The 17,728-nt window shown below is 39.7% G+C and overlaps 2 protein-coding genes and 1 gene segment (V, D, J or C); all 3 read left to right on the top strand.

The window, feature by feature from the left end:
• The window catches only part of LOC121656110 (immunoglobulin gamma-1 heavy chain-like), a 343,586-nt gene that overhangs the window by 181,577 nt on the left and 144,281 nt on the right, over positions 1–17,728 (top strand). The window lies entirely within an intron of this gene.
• Positions 1–17,728, top strand: part of LOC121656124 (Ig heavy chain Mem5-like) — a 101,811-nt gene that overhangs the window by 6,920 nt on the left and 77,163 nt on the right. The gene's annotated exons all lie outside the window — the stretch shown is intronic.
• On the top strand, positions 5,961–6,455 carry LOC121656265. The segment is given in 2 exon segments: positions 5,961–6,063; positions 6,154–6,455. Coding segments are annotated over 2 exon segments (366 nt in total).

A 17,728-nucleotide genomic window follows, 5' to 3' on the forward strand; every position in this document is an offset into this window, starting at 1 on the left:
TTCAGCTCCCATAATGTTAGTTTTATTGACAATTTTAATTTATTTTGGAACCGTGCCTCACTGTTTTGTGGAGATGGCTTTCATCCGAACAGGTCGGGTTGCCGCATACTTGCGGCTAATATGCAACACGCGGTGCAAACTTGCACACGTGCATGACTGTTTACATTTACATCAAACGCCCCCACTGTGACCTCTGCCTCTTCTTCTCCGATGACTGCACATTCCACCGCCGCTGAGGTCGCCTCCTGCTGGCCACTGCAGTATGAACCCTCAGATTTATGCCTTCACCTCCATCCTGACCTGGCTGTCTTTCCCCGGCGGAGAACCATTCACCGGGGTTCCCGGCGGAACTACCACTCGGACAACTCCAAACAGATAAAGTCCATTTGGTCCACATCCAGGCGCCCTCATCGGAACACCGGTCGTGCTGCTGATCACAGTGTGCTAGCCCACCTAGCTAGGTCGGCTACCAACTCTGACACCACCGTAAACTTCAGTCTTCTGAATATCCGCTCACTAACTGACAAGGAACATCTCGTCCAGGATCTTCTCGTCGACCGTGAGTTGGATTTTTTATGTTTGACTGAAACTTGGCAGCAGCCAAATGACTACACTTGCCTAAATGGAGCTAACCCGCCTGGGTTTGTTTACTATTGCAAACCACGTGACTCCGGCCGTGGAGGTGGTCTCGCGCTGTTTGCCCGTGAGAAGTGGAGAGTCTCACAGGTCTCTGCCCCTTCCGCTCCCTCGTTTGAATCAATGGTCCTACTGCTGCCTGGTCCTGTTCCAACCTTCATCGCTACAGTTTACCGTCCACCCAAGCCCAATAAGGACTTTTTAAATGACTTCTCTGCATTCTGGCTGATCTCTCCTCACGATCGCCCAACATAATAATTCTTGGAGATTTTAACATCCATATGGACAATGTAAATAATATTCTCACCAGGGATTTTATGTCTTGTCTTAACAGTTTTGGTCTCCAGCAGTTTATTACTGCTCCAACTCATTCAAAAGGTCATATTCTTGACTTAGTTTGCTGTTCAGGTTTAATTCCCACTGGTTGCAAAACTGATGTGCTCCCCTTCTCTGACCATATGATCATTTCTTTTTCTGTCAGTCTGGTTCTTGCAAAAAACAAGCGCTCACGTGACATATCCTTCCGTAACATTAAGGACATTAACTTGGACACTCTCTCTACTGCCATTAACGCTCTACCCCACCCTGACAGTTTCTCTAGCCCTGATGATCTTGTCTCACATTACAATAACAGTCTTCAGAATCTGCTCAATAACTTGGCCCCTCTAAAAACTAGATCAGTCACTTTCAACTGCTCTTCACCCTGGTTTACCCCTGCTCTCAGAAAACTCAAAACCAAAGGACGTCAACTGGAGCGACTCTACAGGAAAACTGGTTTAACTATCCACCAGGAAATGTATCAAAACCACATCACTTACTATAGGGACTGCTGCAAACTTGCCAAATCCACCTATTATTCTAGTTTAATTAATTCTAATGAAGGTAACACAAAGGCTCTATTTTCTCTCTTGAACAATATTACACAACCTCCTGACTCCCTTCCACCTCACATGGCCTCATCTGCTTTCTGTAACAGTCTAATCTCATTCTTCACATCCAAAATCCAGAATATTCATCAACATCTCGCTCCAAATGTTTCTTATAATCCTTCTCCATTACCTCCCCTTCTGCCTCCTTCCATCTCTCTTTCTGCATTTACTCTCCCCCCTATCACTGCCATCACTGAATTAATAAGGAAATCAAAATCATCCACCTGTCGACTAGACCCCATCCCAACCTTCCTAGTAAAAGCATCTGCTTCCTCACTGGCGCCGCTCATTACTTGCATCATACACTCCTCCCTCACCACTGGTCTGGTCCCCCCCATTGTTAAAAACTGCTGCCATCACCCCAATACTTAAAAAACCCGGCTTGGACCCTAACAACCTTAATAACTTTCGTCCCATCTCCAATCTGCCGTTTATTTCAAAACTACTGGAAAAAATAGTTTCCTCACAACTCCGAGCCCATCTATCCATTAACAATCTATATGAAGAATTTCAATCTGGTTTCCGTCCACTCCACAGCACTGAAACAGCATTACTAAAAGTCACCAATGATCTCCTTCTAGCAGCTGACTCTGGTTTATTATCCATTCTTATCCTTCTCGATCTGAGTGCGGCCTTCGATACTATTTCCCACTCCATCCTTCTGACTAGACTCTCCTCTATTGGCATTACCCACACCCCTCTTAACTGGTTCAAATCATACCTTTCTGGCCGCACTCAGTTCGTACAGCTGAAATCATCCCATTCCCAGTCGCTCCCAGTCACCACAGGTGTGCCCCAGGGCTCAGTCCTGGGGCCCCTGTTGTTCATCATCTACCTCCTCCCCCTCGGTTATATTTTTAGAAAACACCACATACATTTCCATTGTTATGCAGATGACACCCAGCTCTATCTCTCCACAAAGCCAAATTCCACTCTCCCACCTACCTCACTCACAGATTGTCTTCATGACATTAAGTCCTGGTTCACTTCAAACTTTCTCAAATTAAACAGTAGTAAAACCGAAATGTTACTAGTTGGCACCAAATCCACCCTCTCTAAATCTGATAGTTTCTGCATTCCCATTGATGACTCTTCCATCTCTCCCTCCCCTCAGGTAAAGAGTTTGGGTGTCATCCTCGACAGCACTCTTTCTTTCACATCACACATTAATAACATAACACGGTCCGCATACTTCCATCTCCGCAATATCAACCGCCTACGCCCTTCTCTCACCCCTCACACCACCGCCATACTTGTACACAGCCTGGTCACATCACGCTTGGATTACTGCAACTCCCTTCTGTTCCCCAGAAATCAATTCATAAACTTCAGCTGGTACAGAATGCAGCAGCCAGAATCATCACTAGAACCCCATCCATCCATCATATCACCCCCATCTTACAGCAGCTCCACTGGCTCCCCATCACCCATCGCATTCACTATAAAATTTTGCTGTTAACCTTTAAGGCCATACACAACCTCGCCCCTCCATATTTTTCTGATCTCCTCCGTGTTGTCAAACCGGTCCGTTCCCTCAGATCCTCCTCTGCAATTCACCTCATCTTCACCCCCGCTCGCCTTGTCACCATGGGGAGTAGAGCTTTCAGCTGCTCTGCTCCTCATCTGTGGAACTCACTCCCCCCTGACCTCCGCAACTCTGATTCTATTCATCTGTTCAAATCCAAATTGAAAACACATCTGTTTAAACTGGCTTACTCATTATAACATGTACATTGTTGCAATCACTGTTTTATGTTTTTCTTGTATTTTATTTGGATTTATTCATTGTTGTGTTTTTATTGTACGGTGACCTTGAGTGTGAGAAAGGCGCCTTTATAAATAAAATGTATTATTATTATTATTATAAGACATTAAACCTTGGCTTAGAAAGAATTTCCGACATTTGAACTAAGATAAAACTGATTGTATTGTATTTATGAGACAACATGACTGATGGTTTTCCCCCCTTATCTTCAACGTCCAGTTCTGTTGTCAGAAATCTGGGAGTTTGTAATTGCTGGCGACAGCTAAACTTTTTCTAAGTCACAGAGGACTTGAGGAAGCCATCCATGCTTTTATCAGCTCAAGACTTGACTACAGTGATGCATTGTAGGCCGGTGACATTAAGTCCTTCCTCAGCCACCTTGAATTTGTGCAAAATACAGCTGCCTGGCTCTTGATGAACATGTCCAGACAAGATCACACTTCATCTATCCTTTGTTCTCTCCATTGGATTTTAAACTTTTAATGTTTATTTTAAAGCTCTTAAAGGACTTGCACCATCCTATTTATCTGAGCTTTTAACTGTTCATGAACATGGCAGGTCTTTAAGATCGCCCCACCAGTTTCTATTGAATTTGTGGGGCTCAACAAGGTAGAGCGGTCGTCTCATAACCCGAGGGTTGCCGGTTCGATCCTCGGCCAAGTCGGGTTCATGTCGAGGTGTCCTTGGGCAAGACACCAAACCCCTAATTGCTCCTGATGGGTCGTGGTTGAGCTTGCGTGGCAGCTTCCACCGTCAGCTTGTGAATGTGTGCATGAATGGGTGAATGTGATGTATAATGTAAAGCGCTATATAAATACAGACCATTTACCATTTTACCCAGATGTAAACAGTGGGCTGACCAAGCTTTTTCAGTTGCTGCTCCGAGGCTCTAGAATAAGCTGCCCCCTGATCTGGGTCTTATCTCACATCTGGTCATTTTTAAATCTACACTTAAAACTTATTTATTCATGACTGCTTTTAATACCCAGTAATAAGGTGACACTTTTTCAAAATTTTATTTTGTTTAATTTTCACTCTTTAACATTCTCTTTTTATATGGAGTTATTTTTGTGTTTTTATTAAATGCAAAAAAAATAGTGATATGAGAGTAGAAAAATTATCTTGAAGAAAAAAAATATATATTTGATATAAATATTTTTCACACTGATAGCAAAAAATAATAATATTTGAGACTAAAAAAAGTTTTGAGATAAAGTATCTTGTTACAGCACATTTAAAAAATAATTTGACATTTAAAAAAATAATTTTCTAGGAAAAAAAAACCTCTCTCAAAAGCCTTTCTTTACTCTCAAATACTTTTTTTAGTCTCAAATATTATTATCTTTTGCTATCAGTGTGAAAAATATTTATATCAAATATATTTTTTTCCTTTCAGATAATTTTTCTACTCTCAAATCACTATTTTTTTGTATTTAATAAAAACACAAAAATAAAATATTTTTATTTCTAATTTGTTCTGTAATCTATTTCTGTATTTGCCGTGTAATTGCTTGTGTGTGCTTAGCTTTAATCATGTTTTATCTTTTGTAAAGCACTTATTATTTTTCTGACTGTGCAGCATGGTCATCATCTTGCCATCAGCTGTTAGGTCTCTCTCTTCTCTCAGCACCTACCTACACAGCTTGGATCAGACAGATCACATGGATAGAAATGTAGTGGCTTAAGATGAGATGTGCTTTTGTGATTCACACTGAAAAGATGCTCTAAAGAGTTCATTTCAGTCTTGCTTTAAACTCATTCAAAAAATCCATGACTGTAAATAAGAAGAAAATGATAAGAGTTTATTAAAGTGTGAGACAGTCACAGTAACACAAACCATCAGTAAACCTGAAGAAGTTTGAACATTTGTGTTATTTGATATCAAACAGAGGAGGAGCTCTTAGACCACTAATGATTTGAACCAGATTTGAACCAAACATGAAACGCTTTGCATGTATTATATAATATTGAGAATGTGAAATGAAAATAATCATCAATGCTGATTATTTTAAATTCACAACCTGATCAATATGTGATGAGATTTTACTAAAATGTTTGTTACCCCACCAAACCTAATTTACCGTGGAACATGCTGACAATACATATTCCAAAATACAGAGTATTTAATTATATCTGAATTTCTTTTATATTCCATTGGCACATGCTTTAAAACAATATCACTTTTTAACTTTATATGTGAAGTTGGACTGGGTGACCAAATGATGATGAGAGGGATTAATTAGAACATCTACTTTGAGAACGGAGAAGTAAAGGTAGCACTTTCTAAATAATCTAAGTTTCACATACAAGCTTGAACACATATCAGGGAATTATATAATGATGAATAAACAACTGTGCAGAATTTTAAATAAGATGAATTGTGTTCCTAGAGGAGTTAATGTGAAGTCAGATCTCTTCTATCTTCCTGTATTGTTTGGAACTCAAACTGCAATTAAATGTGTTCATTTTTTCATGCGTAAATTTTTTATTAATCATAATTAATTCATTTATTTGCTTTGAAGTTTTAAAACAACTGTAAAGATTATGAATTTGTTAAAAAAAGGGAGGAGCTGATGCAAACTCTGACTGTTTCCATCTTTACATCTGCTGCAGAGAATAAAACAGACGAGCAGCTGCTGACAGACACATGCTGAACCTGACAGATACAAATGGCTTCAATAATTAGACCTGAGATTCTGGTTGTTTTTCTCATCCTCACAGTTAACATGGCTGGTAAGAACTGAAGTTTATTTCTTTTTTTCCCCCACAAACTTCTTGATGAAGTTATTAGACTTCAGTGACTATTGAGTTTTCTGTCTGCAGGTACTGATGGTAAAACACTGACTGAGTCTCAACCAGCAATTAAAGGGCCTGGAGAATCCCACAGACTGACCTGCACATATTCAGGGTTTAGTAGAGACTACCGGAACGCTTGGATCAGACAGGCAGCTGGAAAAGGACTGGAGTGGATTGCAACTATCACTGGTGACAGTCGCAACATCTACTACTCCCAGTCTTTTAAAGGCCGGTTCACCATCTCCAGAGACAACAGCAGAAAGCAGGTGTATCTGCAGATGAACAGTTTAACCACAGAAGATTCTGCTGTTTATTACTGTGCTCGATAGCCACAGTGACACAAAAAACTAAAACACCGTACAAAAACTCAACACATGAACCAAGTTACAGTTTGCTTTTAATCCTACTCTCATAAACCTTTATTTAAATATAGATAGAAGTATAACGTTATACATTTTTATTTAAACATAAATAGAAATATAAAGTTATAAACTTTTATTTAAACATAAATAGAAATATAAAGTTATAACACTATTAACCCATTTATACCCAAAAATTTGTAATTGTAGCTTCTGCTTTCAACTTCCTTGCTTTTTATTTAATTAACCTCTAAAGATCCTTCAGTATTCAGTAAAACTAAAATCCATTTGTCTTTCACTTATCTTATATTTATTTACGTTTATCTATAGTTATTAAGTGAAATAACATTTAATTGTGTTTCTATCTTTTTTTGTTTTGTTTTTTCCTTTATTTTTTAGTGTATTTATTTCTTTTACACATAAGTGTAAATAATTTTAGGCATTAAGGGGTTAAAGGAACGACTGATTTGTATAGACAGTTTTTATCCTTTTTGGTAAAATGTACAAAGCTGAGAAGAATAAATTAAGTCTTGTGGTTATTTTCATTCACTAATTTCTTTAATAATCGTTTAATGATCTTTTCTCTTTGTCTTTGATTGATGTTGACACAACATTTTGTAAATTTATAATTCCATCAAATGATTTTGTTCAACTTCAACTTTGGTAAAATATGTGATTCAGAAAGTTCCCACTGTCACACACTGACTCAAAACACTATTATTATGTAATGACAACTTTAATCTTCAAAACAGATTTTTTTTTCTCAAAACAGTTTTCACATGAAATAAAGAAAACAGAAGTGTTTAGACATACAAAATACAGTCAGCTGTATTTAGACAGATCTTGTCTGAAATGTGTTTTTATAGAAAAGGTGAATAATAGAAATTGTACTCATTGTGTTTTAAACTAAAATTATTTTTAAAATGTACCAAAATAAATGTTTACAATAGGTTTAATGTATGAATAGACTCTTTATCTTTCTTGTATGACTGATCAATGGCCCTCCCTATGCAAAAAGGTGAGCTTACTGGTGGTCCAATATAAACATTTGATCTCATGCTGTTATTTTCAGTAGAAGAACAGCTGACATCAGATCACCAACATGTTCTTTGTAGCTCTGCTGCTGGATCCTGTGAGTCTACACTGACAGTATCAGTCCACAATGACTGATCACTGTTATTACTCTGATATGCAACATGTTTTCATCCACAGGTGTGAAGTGTGAACAGTTGACACAGCCAGGATCCATGACTGTACAGCCAGGTCATCGTCTGACCATCACCTGTCAGGTCTCTTATTCTGCTGGCAGCTATGAAACACACTGGATCAGACAGCCTGCAGGGAAAGGACTGGAGTGGATTGGTTATGGATGCAGAGGATGCACAGGAGCCCTTAAAGATTCACTAAAGAACAAGTTCAGTATCACTCTTCCAGTAACACAGTGACTCTGAAAGGACAGAATATGTAGCATGAAGACACGGCTGTGTATTACTGTGCGAGACGCCACAGTAACACAAACCATCAGCAGAGCTGAACAAAAACCTCTCAGAGTCTGAAAACTTTAACATGAAGCCACCAGAGGAGGAGCTCTGAGACCACTGATGATTTTAAACAAGTTCAATGAACACAGACTCCAGACCAAATTCACACAGAAAGAGAATTAAAAAAAAATAACTGATCCATCACTTTCTTGGACACAAACATCACACACACACACACACACACACACACACACACACACACACACACACACAGATGGTGGCAGTATAAAATAAGAATTCACAGGAAACCAACACACACAGACCAGTATTTATTATGGACTTCAGAATATCCCACCACCCACAAGTTGTCAGTAGTTAAAACTTTATACGATCAAACCAACCTGATAACAGATGAGGACAGAAAAGAAGAAACATTTAAAACGGACTGACCAGATGTCAGTATCCACAGTGGGCAATAAGAAAGGGACGGGAACAGGTGGAGCAGAGAGACGAGAAGAAACCGAACAAAAAGAAAACAAACAGAAAAACAGAAAATAAAGGAATGGTCACATTACCATATATCAAAAGCATTACAGAAAACAGACAAAGGACAATGAACAAACACAATTTCATCCTGGCCAAACCGCACACAACACTAAGACATCTCCTAGTGCTCCCTAGAGACAAGATCCACCACAACAATATATGCAACTTCATCTACAAAATACCATGTCATTCATGCAATAAAACATACACAGGAGGAACAGGACACTCTTTTAACACATGCAAAAAAGAACATCAAAACGAATGCAAAAGAGAAACTAAAAACAAGACAAACACAGTCTAGAAAAGAAAAGGCACTACAGGAAAACATGAAATCAGCAATGATGGACCACTGCAAACAGGAAAATCACATCATGGACTGGAAACAGGCCAAAGTCATCTGCTATGAACACAGTGGACACCAGCATTGGATCATGGAAGCAGTGGAGATCAGAAAGCCAACCCAAACAGCCATGAACCGGGATGAGGGGGCTTTCCTGCTTTACTACACCTGGAGCTACATCCTCCAGCAGCAAACCACTAGCAGGGGGTGGCATCAACCTGTTGTTCAGATGGACAGTGTTGGCACATCACACACCATCCAGTTACGCCTCTGATGAAGACGGGAGACTACCGTGTCAGGTAGACTTATGTTAGTGTGAAACCAGCTCAGCCCGTCCAGTTATATCCACATTAACTCATGAACAAACTAATAATGTCAGGAAAAGACATGTAAAAACAAAAGAAACAAAAAGTTCTACCACAACACAGAAGATTAAAAAACCTGTTTCAGGTAAGTAACTTTTTGGCTACATTTCTGAGTGTTTGGTTAGACATCAGCTCTCAGCTGCTAAGACTGTTTCAGCAAACGTGAGTTGATCCATTTTCATTTAAGAACAAATATCATCCCACTAGGCTAATAATACAGTAAATCTAATCTGGGGTTGAGGTCAACAAGTAGTCATGAGCTACGTGGAGATGTGGAAGACCTAACGGAGGATTTAATTGGAATAGAAGTGATTTTATTACCATAAAGAGCGAGATGGCCTGAAGACTGAAGCAGAGAGAAGCTGGAAAACATCATCTCAGCCTTCAGTTGAAGCTTTCTGTGTTAAAGAGCAGATAATTAGTGGATTTAGAATTAGCAAAGTCAACGTAAAACATGCACGCTCTCCAACTAATAATAAATTCTGCTTTCTCCATCATCTTAAAAAAAACAGTTTAAAATGATGTTATCAGAACATTTGAAAACCCTCCTCTTCATCAGAAACAAAGGAATGCATTCAAATGATAGAAAAGCCATGTAAGTTTGTTATTATATTCATTCATTTATTTATTCATTCATTTGCTAAATGATTTGTTAGGTGTCTTTTCTTTATTGAGAGGGAGGAGTCAATGCAAACTTGTCTGTTTAGTGTCTTTAAATGTGGAGCAATGAAAGGTTCAGGGTCACACCAGGGCTGGACTGGGACAAAAAATCGGCCCGGGCATATTGAGCCCAGACCAGCCCACCAGGTATTGATGGAAAAACAATTAAGCCTAATAAATTTAAAACCACACCATTCTCTCGGACAGTTATTCTACTTAGTAGAAACAAAAAGGCTGCTTGATCTAAACAAGATATAATGGCATAGCCAAAATTAAGACAAGGGAATAATGGAACATGTTCACTGATGAATATTATTATTAATAAATGAGAGATTTAGCAATATTTTTAGAGATTATTTATTCCACACAAACAGCAGAGTAGCAAAGAATATTTCCTCCAACATGGAACCCTTCTAAAAGTGATAGGAGACAGACAGAAAAAGGTGAGAAAGAATAACACTTGATGGACTTACTCAGGTGATCACAGTACTGGTCTATGTACTCCAGAGAAATAGTTGAATAATCAGTTCCATGCAGTACTTACAGTACTTGGAGAGAACCAAAAGGATGCATGGTGTACTCAATCTCCTGAACAAATGAACAACATATTCTTGGATCCTAAAAAGTATGACAAAATATGACACAGTAGAGCAAAAATTAGATAGATATTACTAAAAGTGAGTACTGTTTTCATAAACAGTATGTACCCACCATATTAATAAACCATATTAATAAAGTCAGCATTGACATCCAGCAGCAGCAAAACTCAGGTCAGCAGCACATAATATTTCCTCAAACATGGAACCCTTTAAATAGTGAAAGAAAACAGGGAAAGAAAGATGAGAAAGAATAAGACTTGATGGACTTACTCAGGTGATCACAGTACTGGTATTTAGAAAATTAGTTGAATCACCAATTCTATGCAGTACTTACTTTGAGGAAACCACAGCAGGCTTCCAAAAATGAGTGACAGCATCCTATAAAAGAGTGACAGGTTAAGACTGGAGAAACAACCAATGTTTATACAGTATATGTTTATGCAATGGCAGTAAAGTTTAATCTAATATCTGATACCTTACAATGAGTGTTTTGATAATTTTTTTCCCTCATCAAGCTACAAAAGCAACTTTCTCAACAGCTCACTCTTCTCAGCTACCCGATCAATGACCATGTCGGAGTCCAATGACATGAGAATGTCCTTTTCAGTGGCCATGAGCATAAACATCTGTAGCCTGTTCGCGGACAGGCTGCTTCTGAGTCTGCTTTTAATAAATTTGAGTGTTGAGAATGTTCTTTCACAGGCTACCTGAGTCAGAGAGAGGGTCAGCAGGTACTTGTATGCAAGCCCAAGGAGACGATAAACATCTGAGAGCATGTTGAACCGTCTGAGAAGTTGATAGCAGCACAGTGGGCAATTTTTGCACGAATCACAGCTTTTGGTCACAATCTCACTTTCTTGTTCCCATTCTGCAGATCCATCCTCTGCTGTTCTGGTCTTGTACTCATCCACATGAGATGCCTTAAGCCTGTCCCACTGTCCAGCAAAACTTTTCAGTTCTGACTGGAGGTTATTTACAGTTGCCCTGCTATCAAATTTGAGGAGACATGTGCTGAGGTTTTGAAGTGCATTACTAGGGAGAGAAGCAGTTCTGACCTGATCAAACTTTCTGGGATCTAGCCATGCCAAATCAGCAAGGAGAGAACCATGTGTGACAAATCTTCTGTGGATTGCCTCAATGGCTGTGTCCAGAATGGTATTGTGCACTTTCACCTCATATGCTTTGTCAGCATTCATGGGTACCTCATCATCAGCCATCTCTCCAGCCCTGCTTTTTCTCTTCTTTGCTCTCTTCTCGGGTAGTGCAGCTTCCACTTCCATCTCAGTATTGTCTTCTCTCTCCTCCAGTTGCTCATTTGTCCATTTCACAAATGTGTCTGCAGCTGTCTTCACAATTGTGAAATTCCGAGAGATGCTTTTGAGGCTCTCTTGTGTGGCAGTCACCATACGATGGGCTGAGAGGATGTCCATTCCCATCGACTGGAGGTACTTGGACAGTGGGGTTGTTTGCTCAAACACTCGAAGGAAAATCTGTGCTGTTAAAACAGTTTCATATTTCAAGAGACACTCCTTATAGCCCCGTGCTTTGGCACGAACAGCTGGTTTTTCTTTTTCCCGTTTTTCAATGGCCTCCAGTGTAAGCACTGCATCAATGAAGAGGCCATTTTCCGGTTTTCCAAAATGTCCAAAGATTTTTTGGAGAGCATCATGCTTGGACCACCACCTAGTCTCACCTATTGGACTCAGACGTCTGTGTCTCCTCTCTTCTGGGGTTTGTTTCTCCCACAGATTAATCCTCTGATAGGACTCTTTGATGAACACAGCGATGTCATTAACCAGACTGAAAAGTGTTCCACTTTCAATGACACTTTGTGTCGTGTCAGCAAGCACAAGATTAAGTACATGTGCATAGCACCACACATGCACATGAGTTGGAGCCTGCGAGGTCATCAGTGCTGAAAAGCCTTTACATTGGCCCTGCATATTTGATGCCCCATCTGTTGCATTACCGATGCACATGGTTTTGTCCACATTCAGATGCTGCAAAACTCCTGAGAGCAAGTTCACAAAGTTCTGCCCTGTTGCAGCTTCGCACCTCACTATAGCAACAAGCCTCTCTTGCACAGCCTCAGTGACATACCTGAGGATAACTGAACACTGATCATAGCCTGTTATGTCCTGAGTTGTGTCTAACTGAACAGAAAACATTCCAGCTTTCTGGACGTCACTGGCAATTCTCTCTTGGATGAGGTGCCCGAGTGTGTCAATCACCGAGTCAACGGTTGTTTTGGAGAGTAGGGTGATGAGAGACCCTCTACCTCTTGATCCACTGGACTGATGCAACTTCCTGCTTTTTTCAATACAGTCATTTAGATGTTCTCTAAGGCACACATCATACTTGCCTAATAACACAATCAGTTCCAAAAAGTTACCATGGTCAATGCTATCGTCATCCAAGGTGTATGCGGCCTCATTCTCCACCTGCCTATAGCTCAGCCCCCTCTTCCCAAGTACTTGGACCACATTCACTACTCGATCCAAAACTTGGCGTCACTTTTTGACTTGTTCCCTATGAGCTGACATCTGATTACCAGAGAACAAGCTGCTGATGTTGCTTTTTGAGCTCCTTAAGAAAAAAGCTTCAACACATGTCTGGTGTGCAGCGCTCTTTTCATGCTCCTCTGTGCGCACATGTACAGTCATGGACAAAATTGTTGGTACCCTTCGGTTAATGAAAGAAAATATCACAATGGTCACAGAAATAACTTGAATCTCACAAAAGTAATAATAAATAAAAATTCTATGAAATTTAACCAATGAAAGTCAGACATTGCTTTTCAACCATGTTTCAACAGAATTATTTAAAAAAATAAACTCATGAAACAGGCCTGGACAAAAATGATGGTACCCCTACAAAAGACTGAAAATAATGTGACCAAAGGGACGTGTTAATCCAAGGTGTGTCCACTAATTAGCATTACAGGTGTCTACGATCTTGTAACCAGTCAATGGGCCTATATATAAGCTACAGGTAGTCACTGTGCTGTTTGGTGACATGGTGTGTACCACACTCAATATGGACCAGAGGAAGCAAAGGAAAGAGTTGTCTCAGGAGATTAGAAAGAAAATTATAGATAAGCATGTTAAAGGTAAAGGCCATAAGACCATCTCCAAGCAGCTTGATGTTCCTGTGACTACAGTTGCACATATTATTCAGAAATTTAAGATCCATGGGACTGTAGCCAACCTCCCTGGACGTGGCCGCAGGAGGAAAACTGATGACAAATCAAACAGACGGATAATACGAACGGTAACAAAAGAGCCCAGAAAAACTTTTAAAGAGAATAAAGGTCAACTTCAAGCTCAAGGAACATCAGTGTCAGATCGCACCATCCGTCGTCGTTTGAGCCAAAGTGGACTTAATGGGAGACGACCAAGGAGGACACCATTGTTGAAAACAAATCATAAAAAAGCCAAACTACATGTTGACAAGCCACAAAGCTTCTGGGAGAATGTCCTATGGACAGATGAGACAAAAATGGAACTTTTTGCCAAGGCTCATCAGCTCTATGTTTACAGATGGAAAAATGAAGTATATCAAGAAAAGAACACCGTCCCTACTGTGAAACATGGAGGAGGCTCTGTTATGTTCTGGGGCTGCTTTGCTGCATCTGGCACAGGGTGTCTTGAATCTGTGCCGGTACAATGAAATCTCAAGACTATCAAGAGATTCTAGAGAGAAATGTGCTGGCCAGTGTCAGAAAGCTTGGTCTCAGTCGCAGGTTATGGGTCTTGCAACAGGACAATGACCCAAAACACAGCTAAAATCACCCAAGAATGGCTAAGAACGAAACATTGGACTATTCTAAAGTGGCCTTCTATGAGCCCTGACCTAAATCGTATTGAGCATCTTTGGGAGGAGCTGAAACATGCCGTCTGGAAAAGGCTTCCTTCAAACCTGAGACAACTGGAGCAGTTTGCTTATGAGGAGTGGACCAAAATACCTGCTGAGAGGTGCAGAAGTCTCACTGACAGTTACAGGAATTGTTTGATTGCAGTGATTGCCTCAAAAGGTTGTGCAACAAAATATTAAGTTAAGGGTACCATCATTTTTGTCCAGGCCTGTTTCATGAGTTTATTTTTTTAAATAATTCTGTTGAAACATGGTTGAAAAGCAGTGCCTGATTTTCATTGGTTAAATTTCATAGAATTTTTATTTATTATTACTTTTGTCAGATTCAAGTTATTTCTGTGACCATTGTGATATTTTCTTTCATTAACCGAAGGGTACCAACAATTTTGTCCATGACTGTACATGTCACCAATCACTCATGCCTGTAATAAATGTGCTGGTATCAGTCCGCTTTGCGAATGCCAGACACACAAAGCAGAACAATAAATGGCGTTCTTTGCAATAAGTGAGCCACTTCCTGCTGGTGCCATCTTTACAGGTGAACACCCTCATCAAAACTGCACTGCTGGTATCCTGCTGTGGGTGGTGATCTAAGAATGCCTGTAACATAGCAGGCTCAGGCCGAGCAAAGTAGTCTATGCCTTGGCTCTGTCTCTGCTCCTCAGTCTCTCTCTCCTGCTCCCTGCTCCTCAGTCTCTCTCTCCTGCTCCTCAGTCTCTCTCTCCTGCTCCTCTGTCTCTCTCTCCTGCTCCTCTGTCTCTCTCTCCTGCTCCTCAGTCTCTCTCTCCTGCTCCTCAGTCTCTCTCTCCTGCTCCTCTGTCTCTCTCACACACAGCTGGTTGATGGTGAATCAACAAGGTGTAACATATAAATATTGACATAATTTGTTAAGATTATGGTATTCTGTTGCCAGATAACTAAGTCACAAAAACCTGCATTAAATAATCAGTAATATTATGGCCAAGTTATTATTTGATGAAAAACTACATAAACCAAGTAAAGAAATTATGCAATGACTGATGCTATTATCTCTTGTTAAATCTACATGATCCTCATATCATGATTACAATCTCAAGGCCACATTTTACCAGATAAATTAAGGCCTTCTAAAATATTTCATTAAAAAAAAACATTTTAAATTGAACAGAAACATACAAGTGTGATAATGAATGGCGTTGTTAGTAATTAAAAAAGATTAAAACACAGCATATCAAGAATAAAGACAAATACTTTAAAATAGTAACTTTAAACCCAAAGCGACTTTCATGTTTTTTGCAGCTTTACATCTCCTGGCAATGTTAATTTAATTCAATTCAAATTGTATCTGCCAGTGCAGAGAAAGTATGATGAATATATCCTCATCATTTACTAGGTCAACATTTTTGCTCTGTTGAGCTTTATCTTTCTTAGTAAATTTTCTAAAAAGTGTGTGTTTATATGCCAATAAGTAAAACACTGAAATATTTATCTATTTAAGACTATACCTAGCTACCTAATGGATAAAATTACTAAAGCATTAAAATCACAATAAGTATAGCATCGACCAAAAAACTGCACACCGGTAGAAAAGCCCACTAGCTAGCATGTAGAATTAGCTTTAGCCTGCTTGTAACTAGTAGCTCAAGAGTAAGCGAGCACAAAGAAAATATGCCAAACACCAAATAAACTTTATCTAAACTGACCAGGTACAGTTTATTTCTTACCTGAAGTGCAGTTTTCTCTCCACTTGCACGGCCAGTCGCCGGCGTCGCGGGTCTCCCGTCCTGCCCTCCCTTCCCCTCATCCACCTGCCGGCCACTTCCACCATCATCGCCTGGGACTGCTTTGGATCTAGATGCTGAAGACGGAACTCCTCGCCGGCCACCAGCAAACATTTCCGTAATCTTAGTACATTTGGCAGCATCTGCCTGAAGCGCTTGTCTCTTTTTCTCCCGAATTTTTTCTGCCCCTCCTTTCCGTTTTTTGGCGTTCTCCATCTTGTGAACCTCTCTTCGTGACCGTGTATGATTGATTGACTGCAGCGGCCCAAACGGGTGGGCGGCCCTCGGCTGTGATTGGTCCAGCCCAGAATCAATCATGGCTAATGGGCTGATGATCGATCTATTAGTTTTGTGCACCAATACTAATAACATTAGTAAGATGTGTAGGAACTCTTCCCCACTTCCAAAAAAAATAAAATAAAATAAAATAAAATAAAATAAAAAAAAAAAATAATAATCCGCCGGCCAGGCCCATAATCACCATCGGCCCACCGGGAAAGTGCCCGGTATGCCCTATGGCCAGTCCAGCCCTGGGTCACACTGATAAACACAGACACTGAGGGTTGAACTAAGAACTGATTTTTACAATGATCAGACCTGTTTACTTGGATTTTTTCTTCACAGTGTTTTGTATTTTGACTGGTAAAATTATAAATTCTATTGGACAAATATACTGATGTAAAATATTTTGACTGTATTCATGATCTGTGTTCATTTCTGCAGGTACTGAGGGTCAAACACTGACTGAGTCTGAATCAGTGGTGAAAAGGCCTGGAGAATCCCACACACTGACCTGCACATATTCAGGATTTGGTGGTGATTATTCTAATGTTTGGATCAGACAGGCTGCAGGAAAAGGACTGGAATGGATTGCTTATATCAACAGTGGCAGTGGCACCGCTTACTCCCAGTCTTTTAAAGGCCGGTTCACCATCTCCAGAGACAACAGCAGAACGCAGGTGTATCTGCAGATCAACAGTCTGACCACAGAGGATTCTGCTGTTTATTATTGTACTCGAGAGTCACAGTGACACAAAAAGCAGAAACACTGAACAAAAACTGATCATGTCATGGCAACGACTTACTTTCTTTACATTCATGAAATTTTCCTCAGTTCAACATTAGAAACCCATCCAGTCAAAAAGACTCAGCAAAGAATTATATTTATTCTACAGATCTTTCTTCTTCCATGAGTAAATGAAAGGAGTAATTTACTGAAATGGTTGAGAGTCTTTTTAATGACAATTATGCTGCAAAATAGGCAATTATTACTTATAATTTAATGTTATATTTAATATTATATTTAATACAAAATCACAGCATCACATAGTTGTTTATATACAAGTTTGTTATAACATATAAATGTATATAGATGATTGCTTGACTTGTGAAATCCCACTTTTAGAATTTAAATTGGCCTTTTGTGTGTGTGTGTGTGTGTGTGTGTGTGTGTGTGTGTGTGTGTGTGTGTGTGTGTGTGTGTGTGTGTGTGTGTGTGTGTGTGTGTGTGTGTGTGAACCAAACATCATCACTGGCTTCATCCTTTAAACAAGTGATGCAGCCTCCAGCTACAGTATAAGATTAGTATTAAATTATCTTTAACACCAACATGTTCTCTG

Source organism: Melanotaenia boesemani, chromosome 2 (genome assembly GCF_017639745.1).
Source record: "Melanotaenia boesemani isolate fMelBoe1 chromosome 2, fMelBoe1.pri, whole genome shotgun sequence".
Classification (NCBI taxonomy): domain Eukaryota; kingdom Metazoa; phylum Chordata; class Actinopteri; order Atheriniformes; family Melanotaeniidae; genus Melanotaenia; species Melanotaenia boesemani.